The sequence below is a fragment of the Ascidia mentula genome, chromosome 5 (genome assembly GCF_947561715.1).
Source record: "Ascidia mentula chromosome 5, kaAscMent1.1, whole genome shotgun sequence".
In the NCBI taxonomy this organism is placed as follows: domain Eukaryota; kingdom Metazoa; phylum Chordata; class Ascidiacea; order Phlebobranchia; family Ascidiidae; genus Ascidia; species Ascidia mentula.
The window spans coordinates 12,958,210-12,976,125 of NC_138570.1; the positions used below are offsets into that span (position 1 = coordinate 12,958,210).

A 17,916-nucleotide genomic window follows, 5' to 3' on the forward strand; every position below is an offset into this window, starting at 1 on the left:
CTATGCGGTTTGTTGGTAGATTAATGTCATGCGGAGGGTACAAATTTTTATTTTGTTCAAAAACCCTTCATATAGAATCAAATAGAAAGGCTGATTGCAGCATTCACAGCAGTCGCTCATTGGTTTGCATTGTGTGCCGAAAAATCTTTATAAATTCTGCAGGGGTGCCATAAGCTAAAGGTTGGAAACCACTGCTACTACTCACTGTTTTAACACACATATTTTGCAGGACTGTTTTAGATAAAATCAATTTGGCAAAGAAGTGTATTGTCAAAAAGAAAATTAACAGTTATGCCACGAATAACCATTAAAGGTGGTGTTTGGAGGAATACAGAGGTATGTACAAAAGTGATCATAGGCGCCTAGTCTGGGGGGGGCGGCAGGGCAGGTTTTTTTCAAAAAAAAATTACGTAGACTATTACGCTCGTTTGTCCGCACGATGTAATTCGCCACATTCCTAACGTTTAAAGGAAAAAAAAAATAAAAACAATGTGTTTCTTACACGACATGTACACAAAATATGTTGACCTAGTTTCGCTTGCGTAAATGACATCGGTTGTTTAACGTTAGTGTCGCAGTATGATATGTGAACAGGTACTTGGTGTGGCTGATCCACCTAGGCTGCATTGCCTGGGCTGCGAAGCCTGTAAACCCAATGATCACCTTCTACAAATAATTTTTTGACATACCAAAAACAGTTATCTGTTAAGCCTCCAGTAAATATGGCAATTCCTAGAACTTCTTATTCATATATGAGGAATGGAAATTTGAGTTAAAATGGGCTAGACATGCACAGTTTGCACTCTTATTCAAATTTATGTTTTTGTTAGGATGAAATTCTTAAAGCTGCTGTAATGAAATATGGCCTTAATCAGTGGTCGCGGATTGCCTCGTTGCTCCATAGAAAATCTGCTAAGCAATGCAAGGTAAGTTAAAAACCAAGGGATTTAAATATTTGTTTCAGTAAAACACTAAATGAAATTGTAGGCACGGTGGTATGAATGGCTTGATCCAAGTATAAAAAAGACTGAGTGGTCAAGAGAAGAAGAAGAAAAGTTGCTTCATCTTGCCAAGTTGATGCCTACGCAATGGAGAACAATAGCACCGATTGTTGGACGAACTGCTGCACAGTGCTTGGAACATTACGAATACTTATTGTGAGTACTGCCAAACATGTCTTGGCCTCTATAATTGTTGCATTACTTGTACTTACCCACCAATACAACAGACATCGAGTACAACTGCAATAACATGTCTGATGCAAGCTTGCAACGTACAAATATGTTACCATTTCATATAAATCGATCAACATGAAAACAAAATAATTTGAAATGAGAAAGAGTTTTCTCACTGTAATTGAAAAAAAAACGTATATGCTACAAAAAATTGGAGGTATATTTTTGTGACTAATAATGATTGATGTATGCAGGGATAAAGCTGCTCATAATGAGGATGGTGATGATGTTGGTGCAGATGATCCGAGGAAGCTTAAACCTGGAGAAATCGATCCAGCCCCAGAAACAAAGCCAGCCAGACCGGATCCAGTGGATATGGATGAGGATGAGATTGAAATGCTCAGTGAAGCAAGGGCTCGATTAGCAAACACACAGGGAAAGAAAGCAAAAAGAAAAGCAAGAGAAAAACAACTAGAAGAAGCAAGGTTTTAAAACATTTTTCTGTTTCTGTTATTACGAAATTTGTTTTTGGCTAAAATGTATTTGTTCTAAAAAATGAAACATGTATGTACTATACAGTGCACATGCAGGGGTGGCCAGCTTATGGTGCAGTGTACCACAAAAAATCAGAGTTGTTCAATCTGTTTTTTAGGAGACTAGCATCTCTTCAGAAAAGAAGAGAGTTAAAGGCAGCAGGAATTGAAACTCGAAGAAAAAGAAGAAAGAAGGGGAGGATTAATTATAATTCTGAAATTCCATTTGAGAAAAAGCCAGCCCTTGGTTTTTATGATACCAGTGCTGAAACTTTTGATGCTATGGATCCAAACTTCAGAAGATTAAGACAAGATCACCTGGACAAAGAACTGTCTACGTAAACTATTGTATTTTTTACCTGTGACAACTTTATTCTGTGTATGCTAAACATGTATTGCTGCTTTAGTGTTAAGGAAGATCGCCTTCGACACAAGGACAAACAGAAGCAAAAAGAGATACCCCCCCTTGTGAATGACCAAAATGAACCAGTAAAAAAGAGATCAAAGTTGGTTCTTCCATCACCTCAGGTATGTTCAACTAACTTATTCGCTCGAAAATATGCATCTTTATTGATAATATGTTTACCAGAAAAACTTCCAACTTTTTAAAATAGGCATGGGAGTTACTGTTCATAACTTATTTGACCAGTGTTTTGATTGTTACAAACTTCAATTTCAGATATCTGATATTGAACTGGAGGAAGTTGTTAAAGTTGGCCAAGCAGCAAAACTTGCAGCTGAAGAGAGTGGGAGTGGAAATATGGCTTCAGACTCATTGTTGTCCGACTACTCAGTAACACCAAACACAGCCACTCTTCGCACACCAAGAACTCCGATGCCTTCCACGGTTTGTCGTGACACAACCAGAATCATGCTTTTACATATTTAATCTGTTAAATCTTGTTCTCTGCTCAATGTTTTGCCTTTAGATTTTGCAAGTATTAATACATGTAAACTTGTCAACAGGATGTGGTGATGCAAGAAGCATTAAATGTCATGGCCTTAACCAATGTTGATACTCCACTCAAGGGTGGTATTAATGCCCCCGTTGAAACTGACTTTTCTGGGATCACTCCACAAAGAACCGATATTAAGACTCCCAACACTGTCATCGCCACTCCATTCAGGTGTTCATGAAAAGAGTTATAATTTTGTCATGTGCAACATTTACTTGCTCTGAAATCACAATAACCAATCATTTTTGTTGGTATGTATTATAAAGCAACAAGCCTCTAAACTATGTCAGCAGATTTATTTGGAAAAAATCAATTTCGCTTATGTATCATTTGTTTCTGCAAATATTAAATATTAAAAGCAATAGTACACACACAAAATATACACTTAAGTTATATTATTGAATTGGAACTGGAAGCAAATCGTTCCTTGATCCTATCCCCTTGAACTGTAAACTACAGCGTGGTAGCGAGGCTCAATGCCTATTGTACTGATCATGCTTATATAAGAGAAGTGACGTAAATTAAAGGCTTGTTACTTCATAATACAATTGCAGTAATTTGCTGTCACAGAGAAAAAGACAATGACAATTCTTGTACAGCAGTGGTTCTTAACCTTTTATCTCATTTCCCACTTTCAGTGTAAAGCGAACCCTTTTTATCTCACCAGAGTATTCAAACTTTAAATTTGATTATTGCATCTGCTCTATATCTGTTACACCTTTATAACAATTTGACAGAATTTCATGACCAATTGCCAGTAAGTGAATGACACACAATGAATACAGAACATAACAGCTACTTTTGTATATTTTGGTGCCGACTAATTACCTATCATCAAACCTATAATTTCCCACTGGTTAAGAACCACTGTTCCACAGTTATTGAGCAAATCATTTTGTTTGGTTTTTGATTGCGAAAATTTATTATCCAGTAAGAAAGTTTAATTTATTAGCTTGTAATCCTGATGTTTTTTGGGGGTAAACTTCTCAATTTGGTTCATTATTAGTTATTTATTAAAAACTTGTCAAGCAGTTTTTTGACTTCTGCAAGTTTTTAGTGATGATAACGCTTAAGAAATATATTTAACAGGACGCCATCTGAAGCTGGAACAAGTGGTGGTGTAACACCTGGATTGGTTACACCAAGAAGTGATGTCATGGCAACTCCAGGCCAAACCCCAATTCGTGACAAGTTAAATATCAACAAAGATGAGATGACCCCATTCAACCCAAAAGTAAATAAATCTTAAATATCTGTGATCCAGTTAAAATGCTGACACATATGAAAACTTTTTACAGATGGAGAAACTGAACTTGCGAGCAAGTTTGTCGAATTTACCAGCTCCAAGAAATGATTTTGAAATAGTTTTGCCTGAAAACACTGATGTTAATAATGATGATGGAAAAGAAAATGGTGTCAATGATTTTGTTGAAGATGCGGCGGATATAGAAACAAGGAAACAGGTTTGAAAAATCTCCAATTATTAAATATTTTGTCCTTTTCTTTGCTAAAGCATTTAGGAGACACAATTTTTTGAAACTTGAAGTAAGGTTTTTATGTACAGGAAGTAATAAATGCAATAGAAATGGAAAAATTAGCCCGTCGTCACACAGCTGTTCGCAAAGAGCTTCCTCGTCCTACTTTGATAAATGATTCAATTATAAGACCTCCATCATCAACACAGCTTGACGAACTTCAACAAGCTGAAGAAATGATCAAGCGCGAAATGATTACAATGCTGAGGTAGTCTTTTACAGTCTTTACTAACAACTTAAAAACAAATATGTTATTTTCCACTGTTTACATTTTCTTGGCGTAGGTATATAGTTTTTCAAAAATATCGTTTTTATTTATTTTAAAGTTGTCGAAAAAACTTTTTTAGGCATGATGCTCTCAACCATACCATTGCTAACCAAATTCCTGGGAAAGGCAAAAGTGAGTAATTTATAAACTTGAATCTGAGGTGATAATCGGGTTTCAGGCACCTTATCTTCTAAAAAATATGTAGAATCATGTCAATTCTTTAACAGAGGCGGCATATTTATTGTTTATTTAGAAAAAAATGTTTTCCCCTTGCTATAAAATGGATTATCAGTTTCAGCAAATGTAAAAGGTATAAAACAGCAACATGATTATAAGTAATGTTAACATGTTTGTTTGCTGTTCGATTGATTTTAAACGTCTGTTATTGTAGATGGGTTAGTTGATAAACTGTAGTGTGAACACACTTTGCCAGCAAATTTTTGATACTTTTGTGCCCATGAATCAAAGATTCTCACCACTGATTTAAGATTGGGATTATCCTAACACTGAACAATTTCTTGAATTTTATAAGCTTTACTGACTTCACAGTCATATTGTAGATATTGTGGAGATCACAATATTGCTAATACTTCTTATGCTTACAACAGAGGCAGCAAGTTTGTCATCGCACACGCAGTACCTGAACAAAAATCCCTACCAGGAAATTGAGCCAGATGAGTTGGAAGCTGCTCAAAACATTCTGGAAAAGGAAATGGATGTGGTGAAGGCTGCAATGCAGCATGGAAACTTATCATTGGATGTTTATTCAAAAGTGTGGCGTGATTGTTACAGCCAGGTTTGTTTTTTGTGTGTTGCTGTCATCATAGCATTATTTTATTTAGTCATCATAATTTAATTTAATCAAGTTAAATTTTTTGCTGCTTTTTCTTTGTGCTTCTGAATGCGTCTCCTCAATTACTCAAGTTTGTTTTGTTGGTAGGTTTTGTACGTTCCAAGTGAAAATAGATACACACGAGCAAATCGTGCAAACAAAAAGGATAGAATTGAATCTCTTGAAAAGCAGTTAGAAGTAAATCGTTCACACATGACTAGAGAAGCGAGACGTGCCGCCAAGATGGAGAAGAAATTAAAGGTAATTTACTTTTTTTGTTTGCTGTATTTTGATGTTCAAGTTAGTCTTTACTTGTCGTTTTTGTCTTAGGTTTTGACGAACGGTTACCAAACGCGCAGTGCAGGAATGGTGAAACAAATCAACGAACTTTACGAGAAAATCGAATTGTCGCAAGTCGAGCATCATACATTCCAAGAACTTTTGCGAACGGAGTGTGGTGCAATTCCCCATCGTCTAGAGGTGATCATGAAACTATAAAAATTATGCATGACCCTAAATATTTTTGTTGTATGCCACAATTTGCATTTACAAGAAAACTGACCATATTGACATGTTTTATTAACAGTAGAAGTTTCGGTAATATCTTATGCCATAATTAGTTTGACAAAATGGCAATTTATTGTTCTCAAAAGTAACACTGGTTTGTGTCAAAATAAAATTAATCGTTTGTGATATGCCACAAGATTTCAATTAAACAACCACCCAACTTAATATGTTTGGTTGTTTACTGTGCAGAGAATGGAAAAAGATTATCAAGTACAAGTGGAACGTGAAAGGGAACTTCAACAGCATTACGCCCAACTTCTGAGTGAAATCGATCAATTGTAAACATCACATTTCTTCCTCTTCTACTATTGCGCGGAGATGAACTTCGTCAACACGCAGTAGCACACACGATGTTGCGGCCGAAATGACTGATGGCGCTGCTAGTGTGGATACTATACGAAAAAACGTTCATTAGTTGATGGGTTATTTGATGATAGTGCCATGAAAATATGCTGCTGTTTTTGTAAATGCCGTAAACGAAATAAAAGCTTCGTAATATGTGTTGTTTTTTTTTCATATTACATGCATGAATTTGCAATGTCGAAAAACAATTTGTCAAAGGTGGCGTTTGAATTTAGGCGGACAGAGATACCTCGAGTGATAGTGCTGCTACCAGCAATAATTCCGGACAAAATAAGTTTTGGCGAAATAAAAAAAAATACATACATTTGATCAATGAAAAGCATTCGAATGCGATCGCAGTGTCACAATGCTGAATTGTTACATAACCAACGACAGGAATAATCCAGTCTTTGTTTTTGAGAGATTTAAAATCTTCAACAACTTCATGTGCTTCGTTTTCGCTGTAAATCCCCGCCATGAGAAGTTGGTGAATTTTGATTGAGGTTAGATTTCGTAACTCCGGCATCTAACATCGTTGAAAAGAAATACTGACAACACGCCCCAATAACAAAGATTTATACTCGCCTGTCGCAGACGTAAAATCATCACCTGTGAATCACAAATATAAAACAGTTTACCGGATGTATTCTTCAAACCAATTGCTTCAAAAAGAAAAATGAAAAACCTCGGTTGAAAGTTGTTGTCTGTTTTTTTTCGTAAGTAATTGTTTGTTCTGATAAATAGAATTCAATCGTTTCACATACTTTTCGTATGTGCGCATGAGCTCTACGTTTTCATCTTTCTGTGGTAAAGTCCGGACTAGTACTTGTATAAGTTATGTTACGTTATATTCCAAATTTTAGTCAAATTACCAGTTCACATAAAGCTTCCTCTAACAGGAATTTTGATATGGGCAACACGAAAGCGGGAGTATTTGCAACAAGACTAAATTGAAACGGCGTTTTGTTAAAAATGCAATCCTCGCCGATGACAAATGGGATGCGTCTGGCTGCAAGAGAGAACTTCCTTTCTTCGCATTTTTGTCTCAGCCAAAAACTTGTAACAAAATTTTAAAATTGATAATCACAAAAATACACACGATTGCAAATGTTGTTAGCCTACAACCTTCCACTAATTAAAACGTAAATGTTAGAGCAACTATCATTTTCTTCACACAGGGTCGAATTTCTGGGCATCATACAAAGCTGACCCCATTTCAGACGGGTTAACAGTTTCATCATTTCCTCGTTGTTCCAGTGGTGAAAAATATGCGTCTTAACAAATGTTCATATATTTTGTGACAAAATGTTTAACAAAGCAAGTACCCTTTTCAAACTTCGCATTATTGTGGAGTTAAATCGTAGAAAACCTTTAGTTGATGAAGAATCACATTTCAGCTTCTCCAGCTCGTGCAGCCAATACAATCGGGTTACTTCGTAGTTTTTTATTATATGACTTGACGTTATTTCCGCCAACTGAGTCCTAGATAATTCCCATTTTTTTATATTTTTACTACAAAATCAAAGCTATTGAAATTCTGCAATAGAGCTTGGCAGCGCTTAACTATATGGCAACTAAAGTTGCACTTCTGTACATGTGATAGCGTTGCAGCCCGTCTTATGTACAGCATTTCTGTTAAATAGATATCAGCCTGCGCATCAAAATGTGGAGCTCGGGCCAGCATTTACGAAATTTTCCTATAATGACTATTTTCTATATGTGACGTGGTTATTTTAGCGCAAAACACAAATAAAGCTTAATTCAATTACCCTTCTGTGGCAATGATGTAATAAATAGTGTTTCTTTCGAAAAGTGTCGGGGTATTAATTCCAAACATGTCAAACTTGCGCATAACCGCTATTTCTTCACTGTAAAAATCTACTTGATCGTTGCAAATTAGTCTGCATTCTCCGTCTTAAACGAAAATAGTAAAAAAGTTATTTTTATTAATGCCAGTAAAGGCGGAAGCAGTATCAATATGTATCCAATTTGTGTAAAAACAAACCGCCTTTCGGTATAGTATACCTATAACAACATAGAGACTTCTGCTAAGTTCCGATAACCGAAATATTCTGTTTCCTTGTTGAATGTTAACAACTTGATAATCAATGGCATCTTTGTTTTCAACTTTTGTTGTCAAGTGTTTCCGCAAAGACCTGTATCAGCGAAAAACTGTTGCGGTAATTTTCCCTAAAACCAAACTATATGGTCGTATTAACCACCGGTATTACTTTTGTGCATAAAAGTGAGTTCTTTGTGTTATTATTTTGTCGCTATTTGATGTAGGCCTACATCTACGCCAAACTTGTACAAAAAGTAATTTACCTTCACTGAAAAGCATTTGAAATATGAACCTTACAATGTAGCGACTGCTCCGCACTCAGTAGGTGTCCACGGGATTAGACGATTAGTGAATCTTACCTTTCTAAAATTGTGGTAATGTTTGTCTTATCGTGTGGCGAATTGCCGGTAAATATGGATTTCTCTTCATTGTCTAAAAAAAGAATAACAAAAATAAAAGGCGTGTTCCCAAAACCAAGTAACAATTGGTGTACATAACCTGTGACTTGTAAAGCTTTTTTCTTTTCATCTGTGGCGGCTTTTTTATATTTTGTTGCACCTCCACCCATTGTGCTTTGCTGTGGTCAATTCATAACATTGTTAAAGATTTTCAATTTTCATTGTAACGACACAATTAAAACAAACACAACTGTTTGTGTATTTTTTCCATATAATATTTGGTAATATTTGGTTATCACACTAGATACAATTTACTTTTATGAGTTTGTATTTCTAATGTACGTTTGAACTTGCATAATATTTACACCGTTTTACATTTATTGCCATTTATCTAAATTTTATCCACCAGAGATTTGCTCGTGAATAATACGATTGGACAAGGAGTTGAACAAAAAAAAACTGCAGTTAGAAAGGCAAACAAGGATAACGGGCTTAGCAGGAGCAATAAGGATGTCGTAAAACCAATGCTTCCCACCCTTTTTTCCACTGATCTCTATGTTTATGAGGTATGCGGCAGAATATTTTTGTTATTTATTAGATTTGTTTTTGCTAAGCTTCTACAGTGAGTAACTATGTCCACTTCCGTGATATAACTAAACTGAACTCAAAATGAGCAACACACAAACTGTGGACTGTTCCGTTTATTGTTTAGGTGTTCCCAAACTAGGGTCTGTCGAGGATACGCCGATGAACACGGCTAAATTTGTGCATAATACAGTATATATGAACTCTGTTACAAATAACCCAAAAGGCTTGGTAATCCCTGCTGCATGGTAACATGCTTCGGCCGCGGCCCTCCTGAAAGAACTTCGCCGACCACTGATCGGGAAGCAAATGTGAGAATTATGGGTTGCTCTAAAAATGATCCCTTACACTCTTTGCTTGAATATTAAACATTCCACCTCCTTTTTGCTTTTATAACTCTTTGTCTCTTTGTATTACCTTACAGCTATTTGTACATCATGTTCTTAATTTCTCTGCATTTATTCGTGCACTTTTTACATTGGCCAACATAACTTCATTTTTGAATTTTTTTTTAACAATAAACATAGTTCAGCCAGTTCGTCAAAAATGCGCACATTCCGTTTTCCTCTTTTGTCTTCCCTCCTTTTTGTTTTTTTTCCCGCCTTTTTTTATTCACCGTATGTTGTTTGTACTTTGTCCTGATGAAGGTCAATTGTATGACGATCCAAACGTCGATGTAATAAATAACTTAGTTTCTTGAAGTTAGAAGACCTTTAAATTGACTGAACCTTGTGTCAAGGTAGCTTCAGCAAGTTAAATGAACTATAGGTTGATTGGTATCTGGCAGTTACAACAAAAGGTCTGCAATAATAAACTACAACAGGCGTATTAAGTTTATTAGCAAAAAAAGGTGGACCTGTACATTTTAAGGGAGTTAAAACAAACATAGCAGCTATAAGTTTATTACATACTGCTTTGTTTATATTCAGATAATTTGGACATTAAGTGATTTCCAGCCAACGGGGTGCTCCAGCTTGTTGAATATTTGTCGTTTTCACCATCACGCTGATTCAATAAATGTGGGTTTCCACACCTTGGTTGACCTGCTAGTGGGCTTAACTCCCCGTCACAGCAGCTTGACATATCAGGTGTTTTATTCCACATATACGTTGCATTGGCCTCTTGACGGCTTTTATTCTTGAGTAAAGATTTGTCCCACTGCATTCGCCACAAAGTGCCACTGTTTACTTCCGTGGGCTCCTTTAAGGTAACCAACTCTTCGTTGACATCAGATAAAACGGTCTCGGTAATAACGCTTGGGTGCTTACGTTTCTCATGGTTAAATTTGCTGTTGGACGGTTGGCATTCTTGTTCAAATTTCTATAAATTTATGGTTGGTCTTAAGATTTTTTGACATGTCGCCCGCGAACATGAATATACCTGCTGTACTGTTGTATCAAATTCTGTAGATTCTCTCAACATCTTTGTGCAGCAATAAAACATAGCAGAGGAAGATTGTTGACTATTGTGGCACGGTTTAACAGCATGTTTATGTTGAATGTGGCTGTTGCACTTTGCTGACCCATTTCCAATCTTCATTTTATCTTTAATCTGCATAATGTGTGAAGCTGGCAGGCAGTATACAAATTATAAATACTTTTATATTACATCTACTTACATGCATTATTCGTAAAAGTAAAACAATATTGCAATCACCTCTTGAGTTACTTGTGTTATGTTGGCCCTTTTCCGGCAGTGTATGAATTTTTCGATAGTTGCAGCCAGAGTTGCAACTAACGCGCCGATTAAAAGAAATACAAAAGCACCACCTAGATTAGAAATGTCAAGCGACTGCGTGTTTGAACTCACTTCCTGAAAAAAACCATCAAGGTTTGTCAAAATACTCAGGAGAAGGTGTATGATGATAAAAAAATCTACCTACCAAGTTTATTATGTTAATACTATAAGTTTGACGGCGAAAACTCTTGAGACGTTTCACTACTATATTTTGATAAGTTGAATACGATCGGAATAGTTTGGGTGATAGTTAAATCCGCTATTTTTGGAAAACGTTTCTTAGAACGAAAACAAACACTTGCCTGAGGACAGTCCGTTGTATTGTGGGTCCACCATTTGTGTTTCAATTCATCAAGAATTCCTTTTTCCTGTAGTTTTAAAATGGCGACACTTAATCGGTCGCGCAAAACTGGATCTAAAAATATCTTGATTTGAAATTTTGACGTTTTGTTTTAATACGCAGCCAAGATCTTGATATTTAGGCGTTCGTTGAAAACAAATAATCGAGACCCACCCATTGTCGCGACCCCGTAACCTCTTGCATCAAGCAATCCTCCCACTTGCGTTAAGTTGCAATTGCGGTTCACAATGTACTGCAAAGTGGGCGATTCCATTAAATAAGCGTATCCTCCTAGATAAAAGTTTTTATTTTTTATTCCATATGTAATTCCCGGCAAAATTTAATTGAAAGTAACACCTTGCATGACTCGTTCCACTCCATCGCGGTTAGTTTGTACAAAAACATCGTTAGTAGTGTTGAGATATTGCCACATTTGTGAGTAGGTCTTAATTTTTGAGTTCTAAAGACAATTGTTTTTAGGCAGTAAAATATATATCACCTAAATCTTACTCGAAAGAATGTTGAAGTTGCCCCGTCCTTTAACGTTCCGTATTTAATTTTAGTTTGTGCGGCAAGATCGTCCGCGGAACTTATGTCCACCTCCATGCGCGTTACCGTTAAAAATGCAGCAAGATTTGCGGTATATGATGAAATAAATATAAGGCTGAAAAACCACCATACCGCCGCAAGCAATCTACAAAGTATATGGTTGAGGAGGAAAACCGCCAAATGTTTAGATGAGGAAAATATATTCTGGAAAATATGTGTAAAAAAGCCACAATATTTGCAAGCTGCAGACAGGGTGTTTACACGCACTGTTACGACCTGTAAGGTCTCATCAGTGCAGCTGTTGAAATGGCACTGTGCTAGTTTCTACACTAGCAGGCACACAAATTCCACTTTGTGGTACCGTTCCGGTCATCGTCGATCTGTTGGGTATCCTATACTGGGTACCAAACAACAGAGACGAATCACTGTGGAGCGCACAAGTGAAATTTAGTGTGCCTGCTAGTGTAGAAACTAGCACAGAGCCATTTCAACAGCTGCACTGATGAGACCTTACAGGTCGAAATAGTGCGTGTACCCACCCTGTCTATACTGGAAAGAAGTGCGAGAATGGAACTAAATCCTGATCTGTAGAAGCTGAAGAAATACAATGTATAATTCTACATTGTTGGGAGTTATATAATTAAAACCTCCTGATAACTTTATGGCCAAAAAAGACGTAGTGGCAGATATTTTCAACAACTTTTGAAATAAATCTTTGTTCGTTTCTGTACCTTGTTGACATAGAACGTGGACTAAAATCAGATCCCTGTTGCATCAACGAACCAGCACCATACCACAAGCTATTCATTATGCTGAAGTTGTCAGCGTTAGTTTTTGAGTCACATTGGTTGTCCGTTTGTCGTGTTCCTTCGTACGGACTCAATCTAATCAGTACAACTGTTAGGTTAACAATTACTGTTTAACTTCGGTAAATAATATCTATAAAAGCATAGCAACAGGAAGCGTAAAAAGTTGTCTAAAAGGTTTTCGTATGTCTCCTATTCACCTTGCTATGAGATACATGAGAAACGAAACCGCCACATATGCTGCCAGGACGAGAATCCAAATGTGCAGGGACAATGGTTTAAGAAAGCCAAAAAGGCTTGGATTTCCAGGCACTGGTTTTCCATACAATATACTGACGCCGAGGCTCATGTATGGTTTGGTGAAACAAGTATCCTTTTCTCTGTCATATGTTATAGTAAGTGGGGCAACCGCAATATCTGCAATCTGTAAAAAGGAAAATTCATAGCTTAATATTATTTTGTGGTTGTTTTCTGGAATTGCATTGATAAAAGCTTTTGTGGTGGAAAAGTATGTAGACATTTTTTGTGTTCAAGTTGTTCTAAAAAATTGTAATACCGCGGAATTATACATTTCAAATAAGTTTGTGACTCACAGCAGTCTTCAACTCGCCGATCATACCATCCCATGTACCATCATCTCGCATTGTTCCATATTCGCTATCAGCGACCTCGCGAATCTTGTAAGTAAACCCAACGTCGTCGGCTAAGAGCTTCACAAGAAACCAAACCAAATGTATCTTTCTGGTACAAGGCGACTGCACGAACTCACCTGAAGCAAATCGATGCAATACCCGGAATAAATCGATTCGTTGAATGAAGTTTTGTGTCGAAATACGTACGGATCCTCCTGCGGAAAACATTGTCAACAACTACATCGTTTATGTGCAGTCGTGAAAGGCCGGAACGCAGTTCCGATAAGAATTTATTGCGATCTCGATGGCTGAGCGATCAAATAGAAAATAATACCACAATTGTTGTGACGATGAATGTTTTGTTGAGAAATGACGATGTGTTGTCATCTTTTTTCTCAAGTAAGGAAGTAAACATACTTAGCCTTTGTTTAGAATTGAATCCATCGTTAAACTTTCCAATCTAAAATTACACAAAAAATGACTGTGCAAGAGATAAACGTGAAACATTTTAAATTAAAACCTCTTGTTATGTCTTTAAATCAAACAGTTACCTGTCAAAAAATGGAAAATAAGTTTTTAATGCGAATGTTAAGAAACCCACCAGGATGTGTTCAAGTGATATATTTAAAAAATTTATGTTGAACAAGATGATTTAAGAAACATTGTTGGGCGACTAACTGTGTAACTATAAGGACTGTTTGTTTTTTACGTTTATTCCGAAATCACCTTAATCAGTCCCTTGTAAGTGATGGACATGACGTCGAACTGGACATTAACTCTCATGCCAGCTTCGTCGAACTGCAAAGGACCTGTCAATCCCACTAAGTTCGTCTGCATTAAAACAACAGCTTACGTCATATGATTGGTGAGCGAGCAAAGTAAACATGAATTTTTGATCGGTGAAATGTCCAATAAAATTGAATCAGTAGCAGCAAAGATATGTAAATCTCATGAAAAGACGTAGCTTACATACATTGCATGAACGGCTGTACCAATAATAGTTAATTGTTTTTGTATTTTAGAATTGCTGACAATCGAACCAAAACTGGACACAATGTTAGCAAAACGGCCATTATAAAAAATTTGGCTTGGGTTGTATTGCCAAACAATTTTGCTACAAGGAACGTAGGTCACTGTTGTGCCCAATAACTTTGAAAAAACATCTTGTTTCCGTTTTCGTCAAAATGTATAACTACTTGGTAACTCGCGGTGGCTAACTTGCTTGCATATAGGCATTCAAAGGTAGGAAATCAAATAAAACAACGAAAAACAAACGTACCAAACGCATAGAACGCGCGAGATGTTTTCCGAAGTCCCATTTCTTGTCACCTGTGCAAAGCAAACTTCGGTGTTTGAAAGAATTTGAATGATAAACGTCCGCAAGAGCTTTAGCGTACATCTGCAGTCCATCGTACATCAACGCTGCACCTGTCTGTATACGGTTGAGTAATGGATAAGTGTAGTGATTGAGTTCGACAAGAACATGATTCTGCCATTGGTCGGTTTGCTTACCGAGAACTCAGAAAGTGGAATTTTCGTACCGTTGATCGCGTAACTGGAAAGCTGTTCTCGCTGTAACGGGGAAATCGTAGAGTACTAAAAACTCCAGAGTCACGAACACGCGAATATTTTAAAAGAAAGCAACGGTTTTGTTTGTGTTAAAACAGAAAGTACCAACGTTAATAATATTAAAACAATGCTTTACTGGGTGTGGATTTGGCATTTAGTATTTGTATAGCTGCTCATTGTTTTGAGAAAACAAATCCTAGAAAAAAAAATTAAAAATACCTACATCTAATTTGCTGAGTAAAAACGTGTTCCACTGGGAGTATATCTTATCTTCTAGGGGCTTGTCTTGCGCAATTCCAAGACATGTTATGTTACAATGTCCGAAAACATACTTGTTATGACGCAGCAGTAAACAAGAATCCTGTTTTATAATCAACAAAATACCAATCATTTCCTGGTTTCATGTAAGAATATATGGGAATATAAGTTAATTGTTTTGAGGAGCTTTGAAACTACTTACCAGTTCAACAAGGATGTAATGAAAGCGATTATTTAATAAATCCATTTCCAGTGCCTACAAAAAAGCCATGACAAACCATTATTAGACTCCTAATTTTCTAAATTTTTTACGTGCCTTTTTCAAAACAAGAAGTAGCACATGATGGGGACTGCAGTCAAGTAATATCTTCGTTATTTTCTTTTGCATGATAACTTTCAATAATGAGTTAAGCTGATCGTTGTTGACGCCTGCCCGCAGCACAGTCACGTCTGCACTGTGGTTAACTATCAGAGTTTGTATCAAACTACTAAGTCGACCTAATCCTGCAATGAATGGGTATTGTTGAAGGACAAACAATTGTTCTAACTTGAATAGAAGATTAGTGGGATACATTTCAGGAAACAATTTAAAAAAGGAAATGTACAAACCTGAATTATCGCAGTACACCACAGCTATTTTTCTCCACCGGTAGTAGACTATGAGATCTAATATTGCCTTTCGCAATGTGTGAGATGCTGGTTCCATTTGAAACGAATATTGTGTATGTGACATCTACAAAAGGAATTGAGCTCTCAATCAATGTTTCACAAAGTTCTTTTTTTAACCAAATCCCAAATATATATTATTTTCAAATGGATTTTGATGCAAAAAAAGGTACCGGTCCGCAAGGGCAAAAAGGTTCAAAGCCACTGCTCTAATCAACCCGAGCCATAAAGTTCTACCTGCAATGTTGTATCTACTTCTGTTGGCCGAATGTTTTCCGAGATTTCGCTTGGGTCCTCACGGATATATATGTATGGCATATCCTTTTTATTGCAAACCGAACTAATAAAGGAAGAATATTGGTATCCAACGATTGCCGCCACGCCAATGTAGAGTTGTTCACAAGCTGAAAGGTCGACCCAATATAAATTCGTGATTTGTAACTCTGACACGAATTGATTTCAGTAACAAAAACACAGTGGTATAAAGGACAAACCACGTCACACGGTTACAAGTAGGCTATTTTTACTTTGCTTCATAACGTCGAATGATTTTAAAGGTCCTTCCTTGTAAGATAAAATGTTCTGCGTGAACGTTTTGTTTCTCAAAATTGTATCACCGACTTTATTCAACATCAAGACAGAAAATTCAAAAGCCAAACGGATTCGTTGATCCAAGCCTTTCGATTCAATTAAGTTTTGAATTGGCGTGGGTTCGTTTTCTTCGTGTATTCCCATTTCCGGATTGTTGGTTGTTGGCTCTTTTATAACTGCCTCACTGAATATTCCTCCTGAAATGGAACCAGATGTGAAAATGAAAGCAAAAGTGAAAAGAGGCAAATTAGATAATTTATTGTTTTATTTTTAAGTGAGAACAAATGTAAGGTAAAGATGCATTAAATCGGTCATTTAAATTTTGCTTGGACGAGCAACCGTGACAGTAAATAACCTCAGGTCAACGCAGCAAATTTTGTGCAAATAAAATTAGTGGTCGCGTTGCCAATGGGCTTTTAAAATGTTATCGGTGTAAACCGAGTTGTGTCCCCTACCGGCCACTCGTAATGATCGCGTCATCCGCACGCTACAAGTGCACAAAACAAGTGGCCTAATGGACGTCGGGCGTCTTTCTTGAAACAGGTATTGATTCGAGGTGACTTTCAACAGCAACTCTCTCCGTGTCAAACCTTAAGCAAGATACATAAGCCCCCAAGCCAATCGATTTAAACTTAATCACTGTTAATAAATGAGTTGGCGCTGGCGGATTGCAGAACTACAATCGCATAAAACGTTATCCGATGTAAGATTTTTGGAATTCAGTTAAGCGACCGTGGGCCAATTGCCTTTTCACCCTAATGGTATTCCCAGGGGTATTAAATGGTTACAGATAAAACATTTTTCCAGGAAAGACACAGCCCTACTAAGGCTGTATCAAAAAAGCTAACATCAATATGACTATTATATTGAAGATTTTTAAAAATAATTATGAGATACATGTTACCATTGCAACTGTTGTCCCGCAAAAAAGTAACAAGCAAACAAAAATAATGAATGGCGCGTAAGAACGCTGTTCATTGCCATTTCACGGTTTTGCATTAAATGAAAGACGATAAAAACATAACATGAAAACCAAGAATGAAAATAACTCAATAGTAAAAAAATATGTTTTCGGAACGTAAACATTTGTGACATCATTAATTCACTCAAAAGAAGAAGTTAAAGTTTTCAAACAAAGAAATACCGCTTCCAACGAATATAGGTTAATTGCAGCTTTTACCTCTGTAGTTCCTCAGTTGAAACCAGTGGTTTCCAACCTGAATTGTATTACGTATAACCGCTTCAAAGTCCTGCAGAGGTACCGCGAACCACCCACGTTTTATTGAGAGAAAAATATGGCACAATTGAGTGAAATACCACCTTCAAACCTTGGTTTAGGCGCATTATTTGTGAAACGGGCTGTATATGAGTGCATGATTTCTAAATAATTTCAACTTTTCATAGTACATGCAAGTTTGTCCGCAAATGTTGTTGCGTACCACCTGGGTGTCATTCGCGTACCACCGGTTAGGAATCACTGCTTTAAACAAATCAATTACATTTGCTTCTAAGGCG

At 36.7% G+C, this 17,916-nt stretch overlaps 2 protein-coding genes across 2 annotated transcripts; one reads left to right on the forward strand and one right to left on the reverse strand.

Moving 5' to 3' along the window:
• The first annotated feature begins 226 nt into the window (after positions 1 to 226).
• Positions 227 to 6,358, forward strand: LOC145904079 (cell division cycle 5-like protein). The gene is made up of 16 exons (XM_082992310.1): positions 227 to 336; positions 831 to 926; positions 988 to 1,157; positions 1,430 to 1,660; positions 1,828 to 2,046; positions 2,116 to 2,236; positions 2,388 to 2,555; positions 2,675 to 2,835; positions 3,754 to 3,898; positions 3,963 to 4,127; positions 4,229 to 4,407; positions 4,547 to 4,599; positions 5,076 to 5,263; positions 5,408 to 5,560; positions 5,630 to 5,779; positions 6,056 to 6,358. Exons 1-16 carry the CDS (start codon positions 292 to 294, stop codon positions 6,146 to 6,148), a joined length of 2,337 nt encoding a protein of 778 aa, XP_082848436.1. The 5' UTR covers positions 227 to 291; the 3' UTR covers positions 6,149 to 6,358.
• Positions 6,359 to 7,378: 1,020 nt separating this feature from the next.
• On the reverse strand, positions 7,379 to 16,881 carry LOC145902937 (glutamate receptor ionotropic, kainate 2-like). Its single transcript, XM_082991026.1, has 27 exons — positions 16,857 to 16,881; positions 16,338 to 16,598; positions 16,048 to 16,214; positions 15,754 to 15,877; positions 15,461 to 15,648; positions 15,347 to 15,400; positions 14,830 to 14,889; positions 14,597 to 14,749; positions 14,044 to 14,148; positions 13,652 to 13,777; positions 13,455 to 13,532; positions 13,279 to 13,395; positions 12,886 to 13,109; positions 12,611 to 12,763; positions 11,841 to 12,024; positions 11,688 to 11,790; positions 11,505 to 11,621; positions 11,293 to 11,405; positions 10,910 to 11,065; positions 10,634 to 10,804; positions 10,442 to 10,573; positions 8,769 to 8,847; positions 8,630 to 8,702; positions 8,234 to 8,364; positions 7,978 to 8,122; positions 7,545 to 7,690; positions 7,379 to 7,482 (listed from the first exon to the last, which is right to left on the reverse strand). The coding sequence occupies exons 1-27, from the start codon at positions 16,879 to 16,881 to the stop codon at positions 7,379 to 7,381; spliced, it is 3,489 nt and encodes a 1,162-aa protein (XP_082847152.1).
• Positions 16,882 to 17,916: the final 1,035 nt, after the last annotated feature.

Bases quoted from the DNA above. Each gene is read 5' to 3' on its own strand.
- LOC145904079 (XM_082992310.1), top strand. From the start codon at position 292: ATGCCACGAATAACCATTAAAGGTGGTGTTTGGAGGAATACAGAG. The intron at 337-830 runs GTATGTACAAAA...TGTTTTTGTTAG, and splicing joins GTGTTTGGAGGAATACAGAG to GATGAAATTCTTAAAGCTGC. The intron at 1,158-1,429 runs GTGAGTACTGCC...TGATGTATGCAG, and splicing joins GAACATTACGAATACTTATT to GGATAAAGCTGCTCATAATG.
- LOC145902937 (XM_082991026.1), bottom strand. From the start codon at position 16,881: ATGACGCGATCATTACGAGTGGCCG. The intron at 14,750-14,829 runs GTAAGCAAACCG...AACCGTATACAG, and splicing joins TTCCACTTTCTGAGTTCTCG to ACAGGTGCAGCGTTGATGTA. The intron at 11,622-11,687 runs GTGTTACTTTCA...ACTTTTATCTAG, and splicing joins AGTGGAACGAGTCATGCAAG to GAGGATACGCTTATTTAATG.